This window comes from Lutra lutra, chromosome 1, assembly GCF_902655055.1.
Source record: "Lutra lutra chromosome 1, mLutLut1.2, whole genome shotgun sequence".
Classification (NCBI taxonomy): Eukaryota; Metazoa; Chordata; class Mammalia; order Carnivora; family Mustelidae; genus Lutra; species Lutra lutra.
This window is the reverse complement of record NC_062278.1, coordinates 73674489-73687546: the sequence shown is the minus strand read 5'-3', so window position 1 is coordinate 73687546 and position 13058 is coordinate 73674489. Positions and strand designations below refer to the sequence as shown.

The window sequence follows — 13058 nt, the reverse complement described above, 5'->3', positions numbered from 1 at the left end:
ACTGAAAATTATTTAGTTAATTGGCTGGTTTTAAACCAGGTACAAATAAAATAGTTATAAATCCAAATCTCAGAAAGATAAATCCTGATGACTATGTAAGAAATGGATTGAGGAGAGGTAAAATTATCATACTGCAGTTGCAAGTGAATTATGATAAGGATTAAATTATTTCTTTGTGAACAGATAATGAAAATGATAGATGTGACAGAAAATCCATAGGATTTGATAAAAGTCATAGGGAAGAGGGTCTGGTTAGACACTGATATAGTGAGACAATTTGGGGAACACAGTGGACAAGTTTGCAAGAGAAATCATAAAACTGGGCCAAAAAAATCTTAAGATGCATGCTACCTCTAAGATGGCTGTCATTCTCCTGAAAAAATCTGAATGTTGTACTTTGAATTCCAGTCTTAAGAAAAGTTGTATTACTAGAGAAAGAGTACAAAAAGTTAAGAAAGAAAAATCAAAAAGAGAAATATTTTGAGTGGCATGAGAAAAAGTGTAATTTAGAAACATTACCAGAGAATAAATTAAATTCATGCAGGCAATCAGTAAATGAACAGAATTACAGGATGTACTTGCTACTGTATTGGAAAGCTATCAACTTTTCCCAGATGCTGATCTCTGCTTTGTTGCTGAAAACTCATTTCCATATTTATGTTCTTATCTAGGACTTCATGTTTTTTGAAAGGAATGGAAACAACGAATAAAAAGCAGCATGGTAATGTGAATTAATGAAAATCTCCTCAGAAAGTTTGAAGTCTGAATTGATTGGGACTATGTAAAAAAAAAGCTGGTTTTTTTTTCTTTGTTGAAATAACTAATAGCATATGTGAATTATACTGTGATACCTGAAGTTCCTGTTATATATGACTTTTGGAATTATGCATTTATTTTCTATATCACTTACTTATAAATGTTTTTATGCATTTTCTTTTATTTCATACATGTTCTTTTTCTTTGTGTATTTTGGAGAAAGGACATGTGAATTTTTACATTTAATCATGAAACTTCCCATGGTAAATTGTTTTGAACTGTAATTTCTTTTATTTTCAATTTTTATAGAAAATTAACTAAAGCCTTATTAAAGTAATTTAATATAAAAGTTACGTTTTATTAAATATAGTTCCAGTTTACTTCACATGTGTAAAAACTAATGTTACTTTGCAAATACTATATAATCACATAAGTGAAAATCGATATAATTTCAATTTCCTTTACAACTATGTTAAAATAATACTTAATATTCATATTACCGAGGAACATAAAATGTGTATTTGTTTTTGTTCGCAAATTACAGTATATATAATTTATAAGTTAATCTACTACTATAAAAAGATTTTCATATTAACAAGACAATAAATTATTGATGTTTTAATGATTTCCAAGGAAAAAGGTATGTGGTAAAGAAGAACACATTCAAAGACTCTATAAAACTGAAACATTGTTATCATTTTTGAAGTAATTATTTACACATGGAATAAATGGTTAACTCCTGTATTTATTTTATCATTCATAGAGCATAACAGTTATGAGATCACTCAGATGTTAAATAGAACATATATATTCCTCTGAGTAGAAACTTCAGTAATGGTCTGTTGGAGTATTTACACCAACAATCAAATAACTGATTTAAAAATTATTGATATATTTGCATATTTGATTTTTCTAAATAAACTGTGAATAGTCAATTTAGGTGGTATTCTGAACATTACACATTTACCACCTTTCTGCTTTCAGATCTCCTTTAAAAGGAGCAAAAGCATAGATGATCTTTATTAAAATCCATTTTTTTTTTCAAAATCAGCAAAAATAAAATTTAATGGTGGGCCGCAGGTGTGGCAGTCTGTCCTTCCTTGGGAGTGACCGCCGGCCATCTTGAGAGAAAGCACACTGTTCCTTCTAACTGCAGAGGGGCTCCGGAAGGACCCCTGATGGCAGGCCACCCCGGCTGGGCCGCCGCAGCCCCTGGGAGGGCGCTGCTTCCGAAGAGGGGAGGTGTGCAGAGGGCACAGACCCCCTCCCCGCTGGGGGAACTTTCCACAGGCCACCTGGTTTCCTTCTTGCAGCCGCAGCTGGCGCTGACTCTAGGACAGTGAGGGGGCTTCTTCAGTCCTGCAGCTGCCCTAAGATACCTTCTGGGGAACACAGCCCTCCAGCTCCAGCAGCTCCGGCCAGCCCTCGTATTTGTTTGTGTCTGGGTTGTTCTTTAAGAACTGCTCAAAAGGGCTTTTATCCCTGAGGTCTTTGGCCCCTAAGAAGACCCAGCTATCTCTGAATCCCAGCTGCTTTGCATAGGAACTGCCCAAGTTGGTGAGGAGCTTCCTGGTCTCATCATTCATTTTGGTTCCTGGGTCATCATAGGAGGCCACTAGCACCAGTGTGCCCTCTGGGATTTCTTTTTTGTTTTTGCTTTTGTTTTAAAGATTTTATTTATTTATTTGACAGATAGAGATCACAAGTAGGCAGAGAGGCAGGCAGAGAGAGAGAGGAGGAAGCAGGCTCCCGGCTGAACAGAGAGCCCGATGTGGGGCTCGATCCCAGGACACTGGGACCATGACCCGAGCTGAAGGCAGAGGCTTTAACCCACTGAGCCACCCAGGCGCCCCCGTCTGGGATTTCTTTAAGGAACTTTACCAGGAGCATAACATCTCCAGAGTACATGTCGAAACATTTCTGTGTCAGCACCACTCCTGTGGTTCTGTTCAGCAGGGCAAAGTTCAGGCCTCTGCCCACGTTGTTTTTCACAGGACTCATGATCACAAGGTTTTCAAAGCACATGGTGGGACCCACGACATTAGCGGCTCCACTGCTGATTTTAAAGGCAAAGAAGTTGTCCGGGTAGGGCTTGCTGAGACCACACTTGGTCCTCACGACCTCTATGGAGAGAACAGACCAACCTTGGTGGTCGCAGCGTGGCAAGGAGCTCGGGAGGTGGCAGGGGAGCGGCCCTGCTGAGACACTAACATGTCTACCCATCAGAAACTTAAAGGAATGTACTCTATTTTGTAGGAAAGACTGGATTGAGTGAGAGGAGATGTCTAACCTACAATTTAACTCAGGCAAAGGAAAAGTGTGTTTAGGAAACAAGGACTTGGGGGAAAGACTCCTGTTAATCTTTAGCAGAACTCCAACACGAACACTAGCTCCTAATGTTGAGAACACTGGGATGGCAAGGGAGCTACAGGGAAAGTGATCACCTTTAATTAGCCCAAGCAGCTCCCCCATGCCAGATTCCACTAATGAGGTGTAACCAAAACACTCGTGTTAACTTTGCAGTTGGTATAGACAGCATGCCAGGTAAAGTGAAAGTACTTGCATGGCTGTTTTCTGGTGGCTCTACTTGTGCCTGGTGGAGAAAGGGAAGGCTACCCAAGCTAGATGTCAGTTACCACAACCAACCCCAAATGAGGTTAGAGGTGCTGGCCTTATTCCTGTGACAACTACATCTTACTTTGATTTTCTCTCTGCTCTCCCACTCCTTCTCCCTGTTCTTTGCATAGGATTCAGGATCTCTGATTAAGCAAAGTAAAACTACAACTGATCTAAATAACTTTTTCCTTCTTCAAGGACATGCAAGGAGGAGTTGAACAGAAACCCACACACTCTCTGAAAAACCCATTTAAGTTCAAATACTAGAAAAATATGTTATCATGAAAAATTAATAAAGTGAAAAATCATCACACATGAAAAGTTAGAAATTTAAATAAGAAAATCACCAGGAATTGCAGCAAGTGTCTTGACATTTGTTCACAGTTTATAATTTCAATGAGACTTGAAGGAACGCTGCATATTTATTTCTGGAAAAGACGGTAGAGAAAAAGGAACATTCTGTTGAGACAAAATTTTAATAATGTTGAAAATTTTGATGCCACATTTTAAAATATGGTGGAAACACTGGAATAGTAGATTGCACAAAGTAGGATAACATGATAAAGTAAAAGGGATTTTAGAAATTCTCCAGGAAGTCAGATAAATTCAAAGGGTAGATTGAGTAGAAATATTCCATATTTCTACCATCAATCTGTTCACGATGAGGTATAAGTTCTCTAAAATAGTACATCTTTTCTCTACCATGTTCTTCACTTCCTTCTGAGTACTGACAGCAGAGTCACTTTTATCCATATTTCTGTGAACAGTCTACTTAAGGCAATCTTGGCTTTTTCTATCATGCTCCTCAAAATTCTTCCAGCTTCTACCCATTTCCAAATCCCAAAACTTCTCCTACATTTTTAGGAATTGTTGCAGTAGTACCCCATTTCTAGATCCCGAAGGTTGTATCAGTCTATTATTGCTGCTATAACAAACTACTACAAACTTAGTGGCTTTACACAATACAAATTTACTCTTATAGTTCTGGAGGTCAAAAGTCTGAAATAAGTCTTACTAGGCCTCATTAATTAAATGTTTATGTTTCCGCAAAATTCATATGTTGAAGCCCTAACACCAATGTAACTTAATCGTTCTAAGGAACTAATTAAGTTTAAATGAGCATAAAGGATGTGACCCTGATCTGATAATATTAGGGTCCTCTCTTCATGCACATAAACCAAGGAAAGACCTTGTGAGGACATACAAAAGGGGCATCTAAAAATCAGAAAGGGAGCTCTCTTCTGAAACCAGTCATGCTGGTGTCTGGATCTTGAACTTCCAAATTTGCAGACTGTGAGAAAATAAATTTCTGTGTTTAAGCCTTCTAATTTGTGGTATTTCTTATGGTACCCTAAGCAAATTAATATACCAAATTAAAATCAAGATATTGAAAGAGTTTCGTTCTTCCTGGAGGCACTAGAGTACAATCCTTTTTCTTGCCTTTTCCATTTTCACAGGCCACCTATATTCCTTGACTTATAGCTTCTTTCCATTGCTAAAACTAGCAAATGCTTCCATTATAACATTTCTATCTCTGACTCCAATTCTGCATTCTCTCCCACATTTAAAGGACCCTGGGGATAACATTGGGCCATCCTGGATAATCAGGGATAAACTCCCTATTTTAACTTTACTTGATAACTAACTTTAATTCTATCTGCAACTTAATTCTCCCTTGCTATATAACATAACACGGGTTTAGAATATGGATATTTTTGTGGGGCCATTATTATTCCCAGTGTGTGTGTGGAAATTTATGATATGTATATACATATATATTTATACATACATATTTCCATATAAATATCCATAAATAACATAGAGCATTACTTTTCGTGTGCTTAAAAACAATATAAATGGCACCATATTATATATACCTTCAGCAATTGAAATTTTTCATTCACTGTTTTTTCTTTTGTACCTTGCCCATGTTGATATGTGTATCTCTAGTTTGCAAATTTTTATGGTTATATATAGTATTCTGTTTTATGACTATAATACTATGAGTTTACCTATCCTGTTCTGGATGGGCTGACAGTTAATATTATGTTAACTTGGGTAGGCTGAGGTACCCAGATATTTGGTCAAAAATTATGATTCTGTGAAGGTATTTTTAAGATGAGATTAACATTTAAAGTAGACTTTGACTAAAGCCAGTTACCCTCCATAACATTGGTGGGCCACATCTTATCAGTTGAAGACCTTAACTAAAAATGATTGACCGCCCTCAAAGAAAAGAGAATTCTGCCAAATACTCCTTTCAAACTCAAACTGCAGCATCATTTTTTCCCTGGGTGTCCACTCTGTTGGCCTACCGTACAGATTTTGGACTTGCCAGTGTCTACAATCATGTGAGCCAGTTTCCTTAAAATCTCTCCTCCCTCCCCTCCCCTTCTCCTTCTGCCATCTCTCTCCCTCATTCTCTTTTTCTAGAGAATTCTAATACATTAACTTTTCTCTATCATCAATCTTAACAGAATATTTCTATGCATATTTCCTTATATGCATATGGAAGAGGTTCTCTGGAGCTATTCCTATTATTGGAATTGGTAGTTCTAAAAGTATGAGCACCTTCGTTATCATGAGATATTGTAACATTGCTCTCCAAATCAGTTATACTAATTTATTGTTTCAACAGTAGTGTATGAATATTGCTATTGCTTTATATACCTACCACATCTTGATATTGTCAGTTTTTGTCAACTGATATTTTTAAAAGAAATCTCATTGTTTTAATTTGCATTTCTGAGATTTCTAGTGAGGTTGAACACATTTTTAATTGTTTGTTGGATGTTCACATTTCCTCTAATATGAATTACCTTTTTACACACTTGGATCTTTTTTTTCTGTTGGTTTGCTAATCCTTTTTCCTATTGATTTGCAGTACTTTTTCAGATTACCAATCTTTTGTAAGTTCTATGCATTGCAAATATTTTCTCCCAGATTGTGGCATTTCTTTCACAGTATTTGTGATGTCTTTTTTGGGTGTGCATGAATTTATTTTTTTAAGGATTTTATTTACTTACCTGAGAGAAAGAGAGAGTGAGCGAGGGTGGGGAGCAGGGAAGAGGGAGAAGCAGACTCCCCACTGAGCAGAGAGCTGACAGCAGGGCTTGATCCCAGGACCCTGAGATCATGACCTGAGCTGAAGGCATTCGCTTAACCATCTGAGCCACCCAGGCACCCCTGTGCAAAAATTTAAATAGCCATATTTATCTATTGTTTTTCATGGTTTGCATTTTTGAAGTGTTTGTTTTTGTTTGGCAGATTTATATTTCATAGGTCACTAATCCACTTGGAACTGACTTTTTTTTTTTTTTGTATAGTGTGAGAGATACCTAATTTTATTTTACATAAATAAGCACTCCAATATCAATAAATTGTTATCTCTTCCCTTGTTTCTGGTACTTACCTTTACTGGAATCAATTTTCATACTTTTTTTTTTATCAGTTTCTTCTCCTCCTCTCCTGATCCATATATATGTGGAAAAAATGCTCATTACTTTTATATCAGTAATTCCCTTCAAATTTCCTTGACAGCATATTTTCTCTTGAATATTGTTTTGATTTGGCCCCTTTGAATATCCACCTTGTAACCATGGGCCATAGAGCAGGCAATGGGGAAGAGCATGCCACAGCAGGATATTTAATGTCTGGTTAAAATGAATTAGTCTCCAGTAGTTTACCAGGTATCTATTATTTACCTTGGTTTTTTCTTGGTTTTATTTTGGAAGCAAGTTAATCATAGTAAGAAAGAAATATGGTAGTCAAAATAAACTAGAAGTTCGTCGAATTTTGTCATTTAAATAGGTTACCTACACCAACATTATCAATTTTATGTAAAATATTTTAGGATACACAGTGCATATTTTTAAATCATTGGATATTGCAGCTTTTTATTAAAAAAATGATGGAAAGTAGAAGTTTTGAGGCTGAAGTATATGGTGTGTAGACCTAATGTATGATGGCTTTTTATGACTTATAGAATAGTTTTTATTTTATAGTCACACCTCATATAAGTAGAACCTAAATAAGTAATTTTTTAAAAATAAGTAATGTTTTAGAGTATTATTAATGCAAATGGTACTATACAGATTATACAATCTGCTTTTGTGTAAAAGTAGGGACAGCTATCTATTTTAATTACTGTTACATTATTAAATTAATTAAACTAAGTTAATATTAAGTTCATTATGCATGAAAATGGATAGTCATTAGCCAGAGAGTGAGGCAGAACAAGGAAAGAAAGGAGACAGAACCAAGAATGTCTGCAGAAGTGTTAAGACTGTAGTGGGAATCCGGCCATGCTGGGGTAAGGTCTCAGTCACGTTAAATCTACATAAGCTTCACTCTCTCTGACCCTGGCAATGGGGCACTCACCACATTATTTAACAGTGGCATTATAAGAGGGGAAATCTGTGTGCACTAAGACCACATGTGGACTTATTGGTGTCCTCCTAGGGGAATGTCTTAGGAGGAAGTTGTTTCAGAAATTAAGGGAGAGACAAAGAAAGTATTTGAAGTATGCAAAGTGGCTTGACTTGCAGGCTCACAGGTTTCTAAAGATCTCAAGCCTCTTGTTTCCCCTGCTGACTCAGGTCAGAATCAGTGTGGTTAACAAATTGTGTAGGGCATGAATGGGCCTGTTCCAATAAATGGGGACATACTGTCTAGTCTGTTCTACCAAAAGGGGAAACCCAGAAATACAAATCGAAACCACAATGAGATATCACCTCACACCAGTCAGAATGGCTAAAATTAACAAGTCAGGAAATGACAGATGCTGGCGAGGATGCGGAGAAAGGGGAACCCTCCTACACTGTTGGTCGGAATGCAAGCTGGTGCAACCACTCTGGCAAACAGCATGGAGGTTCCTCAAAATGTTGAAAATAGAACTACCCATGACCCAGCAATTGCACTACTGGGTATTTACCCTAAAGATACAAACGTAATGATCCGAAGGGGCACGTGCACCCGAATGTTTATAGCAGCAATGTCTACAATAGCCAAACTATGGAAAGAACCTAGATGTCCATCAACAGACGAATGGATAAAGAAGAAGTGGTATATATACACAATGGAATACTATGCAGCCATCAAAAGAAATGAAATCTTGCCATTTGCAATGATGTGGATGGAACTAGAGGGTATGATACTTAGTGAAATAAGTCAATCGGAGAAAGACAACTATCATATGATCTCCCTGATATGAGGGAGAGGAGTTGCAACATGGGGGGTTAAGAGGGTAGGAGAAGAGTAAATGAAACAAGATGGGATTGGGAGGGAGACAAACCATAAGTGACTCTTAATCTCACAAAACAAACTGAGGGTTGATGAGGGGAGGGGGGGTTGGGAGGGGGTGTGGGGTTATGGACATGGGGGAGGGTATGTGCTATGGTGAGTGCTGTGAAGTGTGTAAACCTGGCGATTCACAGACCTGTACCCCTGGTGATAAAAATATATGTTTATAAAAAATAAAATAAAAATTTTTTAAAAGGGGGGGGAACCCAGGCTGGGAAAAAAAAATGTGTATTTCCTGATGACTGTGATAAGAGCAATCACAGCAGGCTGTGACTTGATTTAGATCGCTGCCCTTGTCTTTCCGTAATTACCAGGAGTTTCAGCCACCTTTGGATTTGGTGGGTGGAGAACAGGGAGCCTCAATTAGTATAAATACTTTAAAAAAGAATGGGGGGGAGATCCAATGTACATCACGGTGACTCTAATTAACAATTCTGCACTGTATACTTGAAATTTGCTGAGAGTAGACCTTAAATGTTATCACACACATGCACACAGACAAAATGGTAACTGTGAGATGATGGATGTGTTGACTAATATTGTTGTAATCTCACACACACACACACACACACACAGTGATCACATTGCACATGTTTAACTTCACAATGTTGTCAACTATGTCTCAGTAAAGCAGAAAAAAGAAACTAAAGAAGACAAATATTAGTTAATGAATACTGACTTATCCATCACCAAAAACAAAAGAACAAAATGTGATTTGCATCAGCTATGTTCATTGACTCATTGTTTTCAATCTGTGACTCAAAATAGAAAATATATACCCTGGGGACTTGACTGTTCAAACAGCTTCTGCTGATTCCCATTTGTTTTCTTGTTCATTGTTACTCATGCCAGACCACACTCAGGCATCTAGGGTGAATAGAATGAAATTGCCACAGAGGAACTCTTCATGCGGACAAAGAAGTCTTCATGCCAGATGAGGAATAAAGAGTAAACACTCCATCAACTGAGTTTGTGATTTTTTTCTTTTTTTTTTTTTAAGATTGTATTTATTTTTTTGAGAGAATGAGAATGAGCAGGAGTTAGGGGCAGAGGCAAGGGAAGAAGCAGACTCTCCTCCTGGGCAGGAAACCCGATACGGGGCTACATCCCAGGACCCCAGGATCAAGACCCCAGCGGAAGGCAGATGCTCAACCAACTGAGGCACCCAGGCGTCCATGAGCTTATGACTTTGAGAGCTTTGTCTTAGGACTCATATTGACTAGTCAACTGAACCTCTTATTATTTAATTGCCTGCTAGTTCTGGGCAAGTAAGATAAATTCATGGGGCTAGGGGCGCCTGGGTGGCTCAGTGGGTTGAGCCGCTGCCTTCGGCTCAGGTCATGATCTCGGGGTCCTGGGATCGAGTCCCGCGTCGGGCTCTCTGCTCAGCAAGAAGCCTGCTTCCCTCTCTCTCTCTGCCTGCCTCTCTGTCTACTTGTGATCTCTCTCTGTCAAATAAATAAATAAAATCTTTAAAAAAAAAAAAATTCATGGGGCTACAGGTGTAAGACATCAGGGATTAAGGTAATGTAGGGGAGTCAGGAATTGGCATTGCAGTCCAGCCCAGTATTTCTCAAATTAAAAACAAACAAGCAAACTACTTTGCTGGCCAAATCCTCACCTGCAGGCTGGCCTGATTAGGTTCAAAGTTCTCTATTTGTACTGACTTACCAATAGGGTTGTCACACCTATGCATTACTTTTCAGAAGCAAATAGTCCATAAATAAAATTTAGGTATCTCAACAATTTATTATAAACATCAGCATTTTCTCAAGATTAAAAGTGAGAAATGGGGCACCCAGGTGTCTCAATCAACTTAGGTCTCGATCTCAGGGTCATGAGTTCAAGCCCCAAAGGTCAGACTTGCACATATTAAATATGCAAGTACACATATTTAGAATGTCCAACATTTATTTAACACTTCTACCATTGTTAAGTTGCCATTATTAGAATGTGTTTTAAATATATTATTTCAAGGCACCTGAAGCAAAGATGTTCTTTCATCGATTATCTTCCATTTTATTACACATATTTAACATTTAATATGAATCAAAATTGGGGTGCCTGTGTGGCTCAGTTAGTTAAGCGTCTACCTTTGGCTCAGGTCATGATCCCAGGGTCCTCATGATCCCATAATCCCTGCTCAGCAGGGAGCTTCTCCCTTTTCCTCTGCCTGCCACTCCCCCTGTTTTATTTGACTCTCTCTGCCAAATAAATAAATTAAAATCTTTTTAAAAATGGTTTAAATATATTATTTTATTAACATGGGATTTTTAGTTTCTCAAAATGACTAACTAATCAACTTGTCCTTATCTCATAGGTCTTCACTGCTCATTTAGAGCAAGTAAGTACCCTAAATGTCCTCCTTTATGCCCATTTTCCCCTTTCTTGGTACATCTCCAATTAAAAAAAAAATCAACAAATAAAAAACACTTTTTCTTGTTTTCACATGTGATTTGTGTTTGTATGTATGAGACTTTCTGGGATTATTTCTTGAAAAGTGGTATTCCTTTTGAAAAAAATATAATTATGAAGTGTTTTAGGTTATGTGATGTTAAATTTTTAATAAGTATTAATTGCATCGTAGTAATAATTTAAGGAAGAAGAATGCCAATCGAAACCAGAGTTAGCTTGTATTTTGTAAATGAGTCTTGTTTATTTAAAGTTGTGCCAATGTTCTCAGGATAACACTGAAAAACCTTGCTCTGCCACTCTTGTTAAGAGTGGCATATGCAGGGTATTGACTCTAGTTTCACCTTACTTGGCATATTTGTTAAGTTTTTCATGAATGTAGGAGGCATATAGATTTGAAGTAGGAAAAACTGGATGTTTCCAGCAACAGGAACAGATTTAAACTGATAACTGATTTTATTACATTTTCTTATCTTGCTGAAAAGTTGATGTACATTACTACAACAACCACATGCTTAAGAGAAAGAGTTGAGTCTTATCACTCTTTGTTAATGTATATAGTGTCGAAAGACAAAAAATGACATAGGTCTTCTCTAGTGGTCAAATTATGGAACAAAGTCTTCTGGAATTTTGCCAAAAGATCAGAGCCTGCTCCCAGCTCAGGTGACACCACTCAAGACTTGAGGCTCAGTCTTAAAGTAACAAAGATCTGTAAAACCCATTTTAAGGAGTAGTCTGTATCTATCTCTATCTCTCTCTCTCTTTTTTTTTTCTCATGCATGGTTTCTAGCACTCTTCTGTGTTATTGGATACGTCACAAGTCTCCATTTGTGAAGGGTGGAACTGATCAAATTTTCAATTGGAGAAATTGTGCCAGGTTCACCTCCGTGACTCTTCAAAGTTTTATGGGAGTTGATATTTAGAGGATTAGTTGACGTACTCTATTCATAAAAGTCTTTTAAGTAACTGACTTCATGTAGCCTTAAGGAATTAAGAGTAACTGGTAGATAATTAAATTCAACCAAATGAGCAGGTAAGAAATAGGTAAAACTACAGCATTTTCCTTATCAAATCAAAATATGATCAGGATTTGATTTCAGCTCCTGAATTTTCTAGCTGTGTGATTTTGGATGAAAATCTTAATGGAACCACTCTATGCTTTGATGTATTTCTATAATTTAAGTTAATAATTTAATTATTAAGGTTTTTAAGGTTTTTATTAGGATTAGATAAACATTGGTTTTTATTTTAAGGTTTAAGATTTTATTAGGATTAGATAAACATTGTTTACTACCATTACTATTATGTTTATTGTTAATGCACCATCAATTCTCAACTCAAATGATGTTACACTGCAAGCATTTTTTTAAATGACTTTCAGATGTTGCCAAAAATGTTCTGAGAGACAATTTTTTTAAGAATAATTTTATCCATTCCTAGCACTGGATATAGCTGGTGTTTTCTGCACTGAGGAAAGAAGTCCTCTCCTAGACTACTATGCATATTTGTGACATCCTAAATTTAGGTTTTGATATATGATTCCAATAATAATTACATATGTGTGTGTATTTATTTACTAAACAACTTACACACTCTATAGTTTTGTTTTCCAATTTTAGTTTTCTTAAAGTTCTATCTTAAATTGTGTGCTCATAATTTTAATTCAGATTGATTTCTACATACCAAAAGAGAAATACTTGAATTTCCTTTAGTGTTCAAAAAGGATTATTTGAGAGTATATGCACAACTGGAAAATTATATAACTAGATGAAACATGAAAGTATATAAGGTAAGAAAATTGAGACTCTAATGTTTTTAAGATAGTTAAGATACAGCTCATGGTATGAATATAACCCTTAAACAATTCTTATTTTTGAGGTTCTTATATATCTTATAATTTTGTATAAGTAGGAAACATAGCTTATTGTTTTCAATGGCTAAGAGAAAAGGAAATTAAGAGGGCAACTTTGGAT

General features: G+C 36.7%; 2 protein-coding genes across 6 annotated transcripts in view; one reads left to right on the top strand and one right to left on the bottom strand.

Moving 5' to 3' along the window:
• The window catches only part of LOC125098434 (phospholipid scramblase 1-like), a 28522-nt gene extending 26687 nt beyond the window's left edge, over positions 1-1835 (top strand). For all 5 annotated transcript variants that reach the window (XM_047727285.1, XM_047727262.1, XM_047727294.1 and 2 more), the window contains one exon: positions 672-1835. In XM_047727285.1, coding sequence (XP_047583241.1) covers positions 672-710 — 39 coding nt within the window. In that variant the 3' untranslated portion in view covers positions 711-1835. The remainder of the gene's footprint in view (positions 1-671) is intronic.
• Positions 1836-1897: 62 nt separating this feature from the next.
• LOC125097706 (protein FAM3D-like) lies at positions 1898-2979 on the bottom strand. The gene is made up of 2 exons (XM_047725671.1): positions 2620-2979; positions 1898-2396 (listed from the first exon to the last, which is right to left on the bottom strand). The coding sequence occupies exons 1-2, from the start codon at positions 2977-2979 to the stop codon at positions 2127-2129; spliced, it is 630 nt and encodes a 209-aa protein (XP_047581627.1). The 3' UTR covers positions 1898-2126.
• Between the last annotated feature and the right edge of the window lie 10079 nt (positions 2980-13058).

Bases quoted from the DNA above. Each gene is read 5' to 3' on its own strand.
- LOC125097706 (XM_047725671.1), bottom strand. From the start codon at position 2,979: ATGGGTAGACATGTTAGTGTCTCAGCAGGGCCGCTCCCCTGCCACCTC. The intron at 2,397-2,619 runs ATCCCAGACGGG...AACAAAAAAGAA, and splicing joins TGGTAAAGTTCCTTAAAGAA to ATCCCAGAGGGCACACTGGT.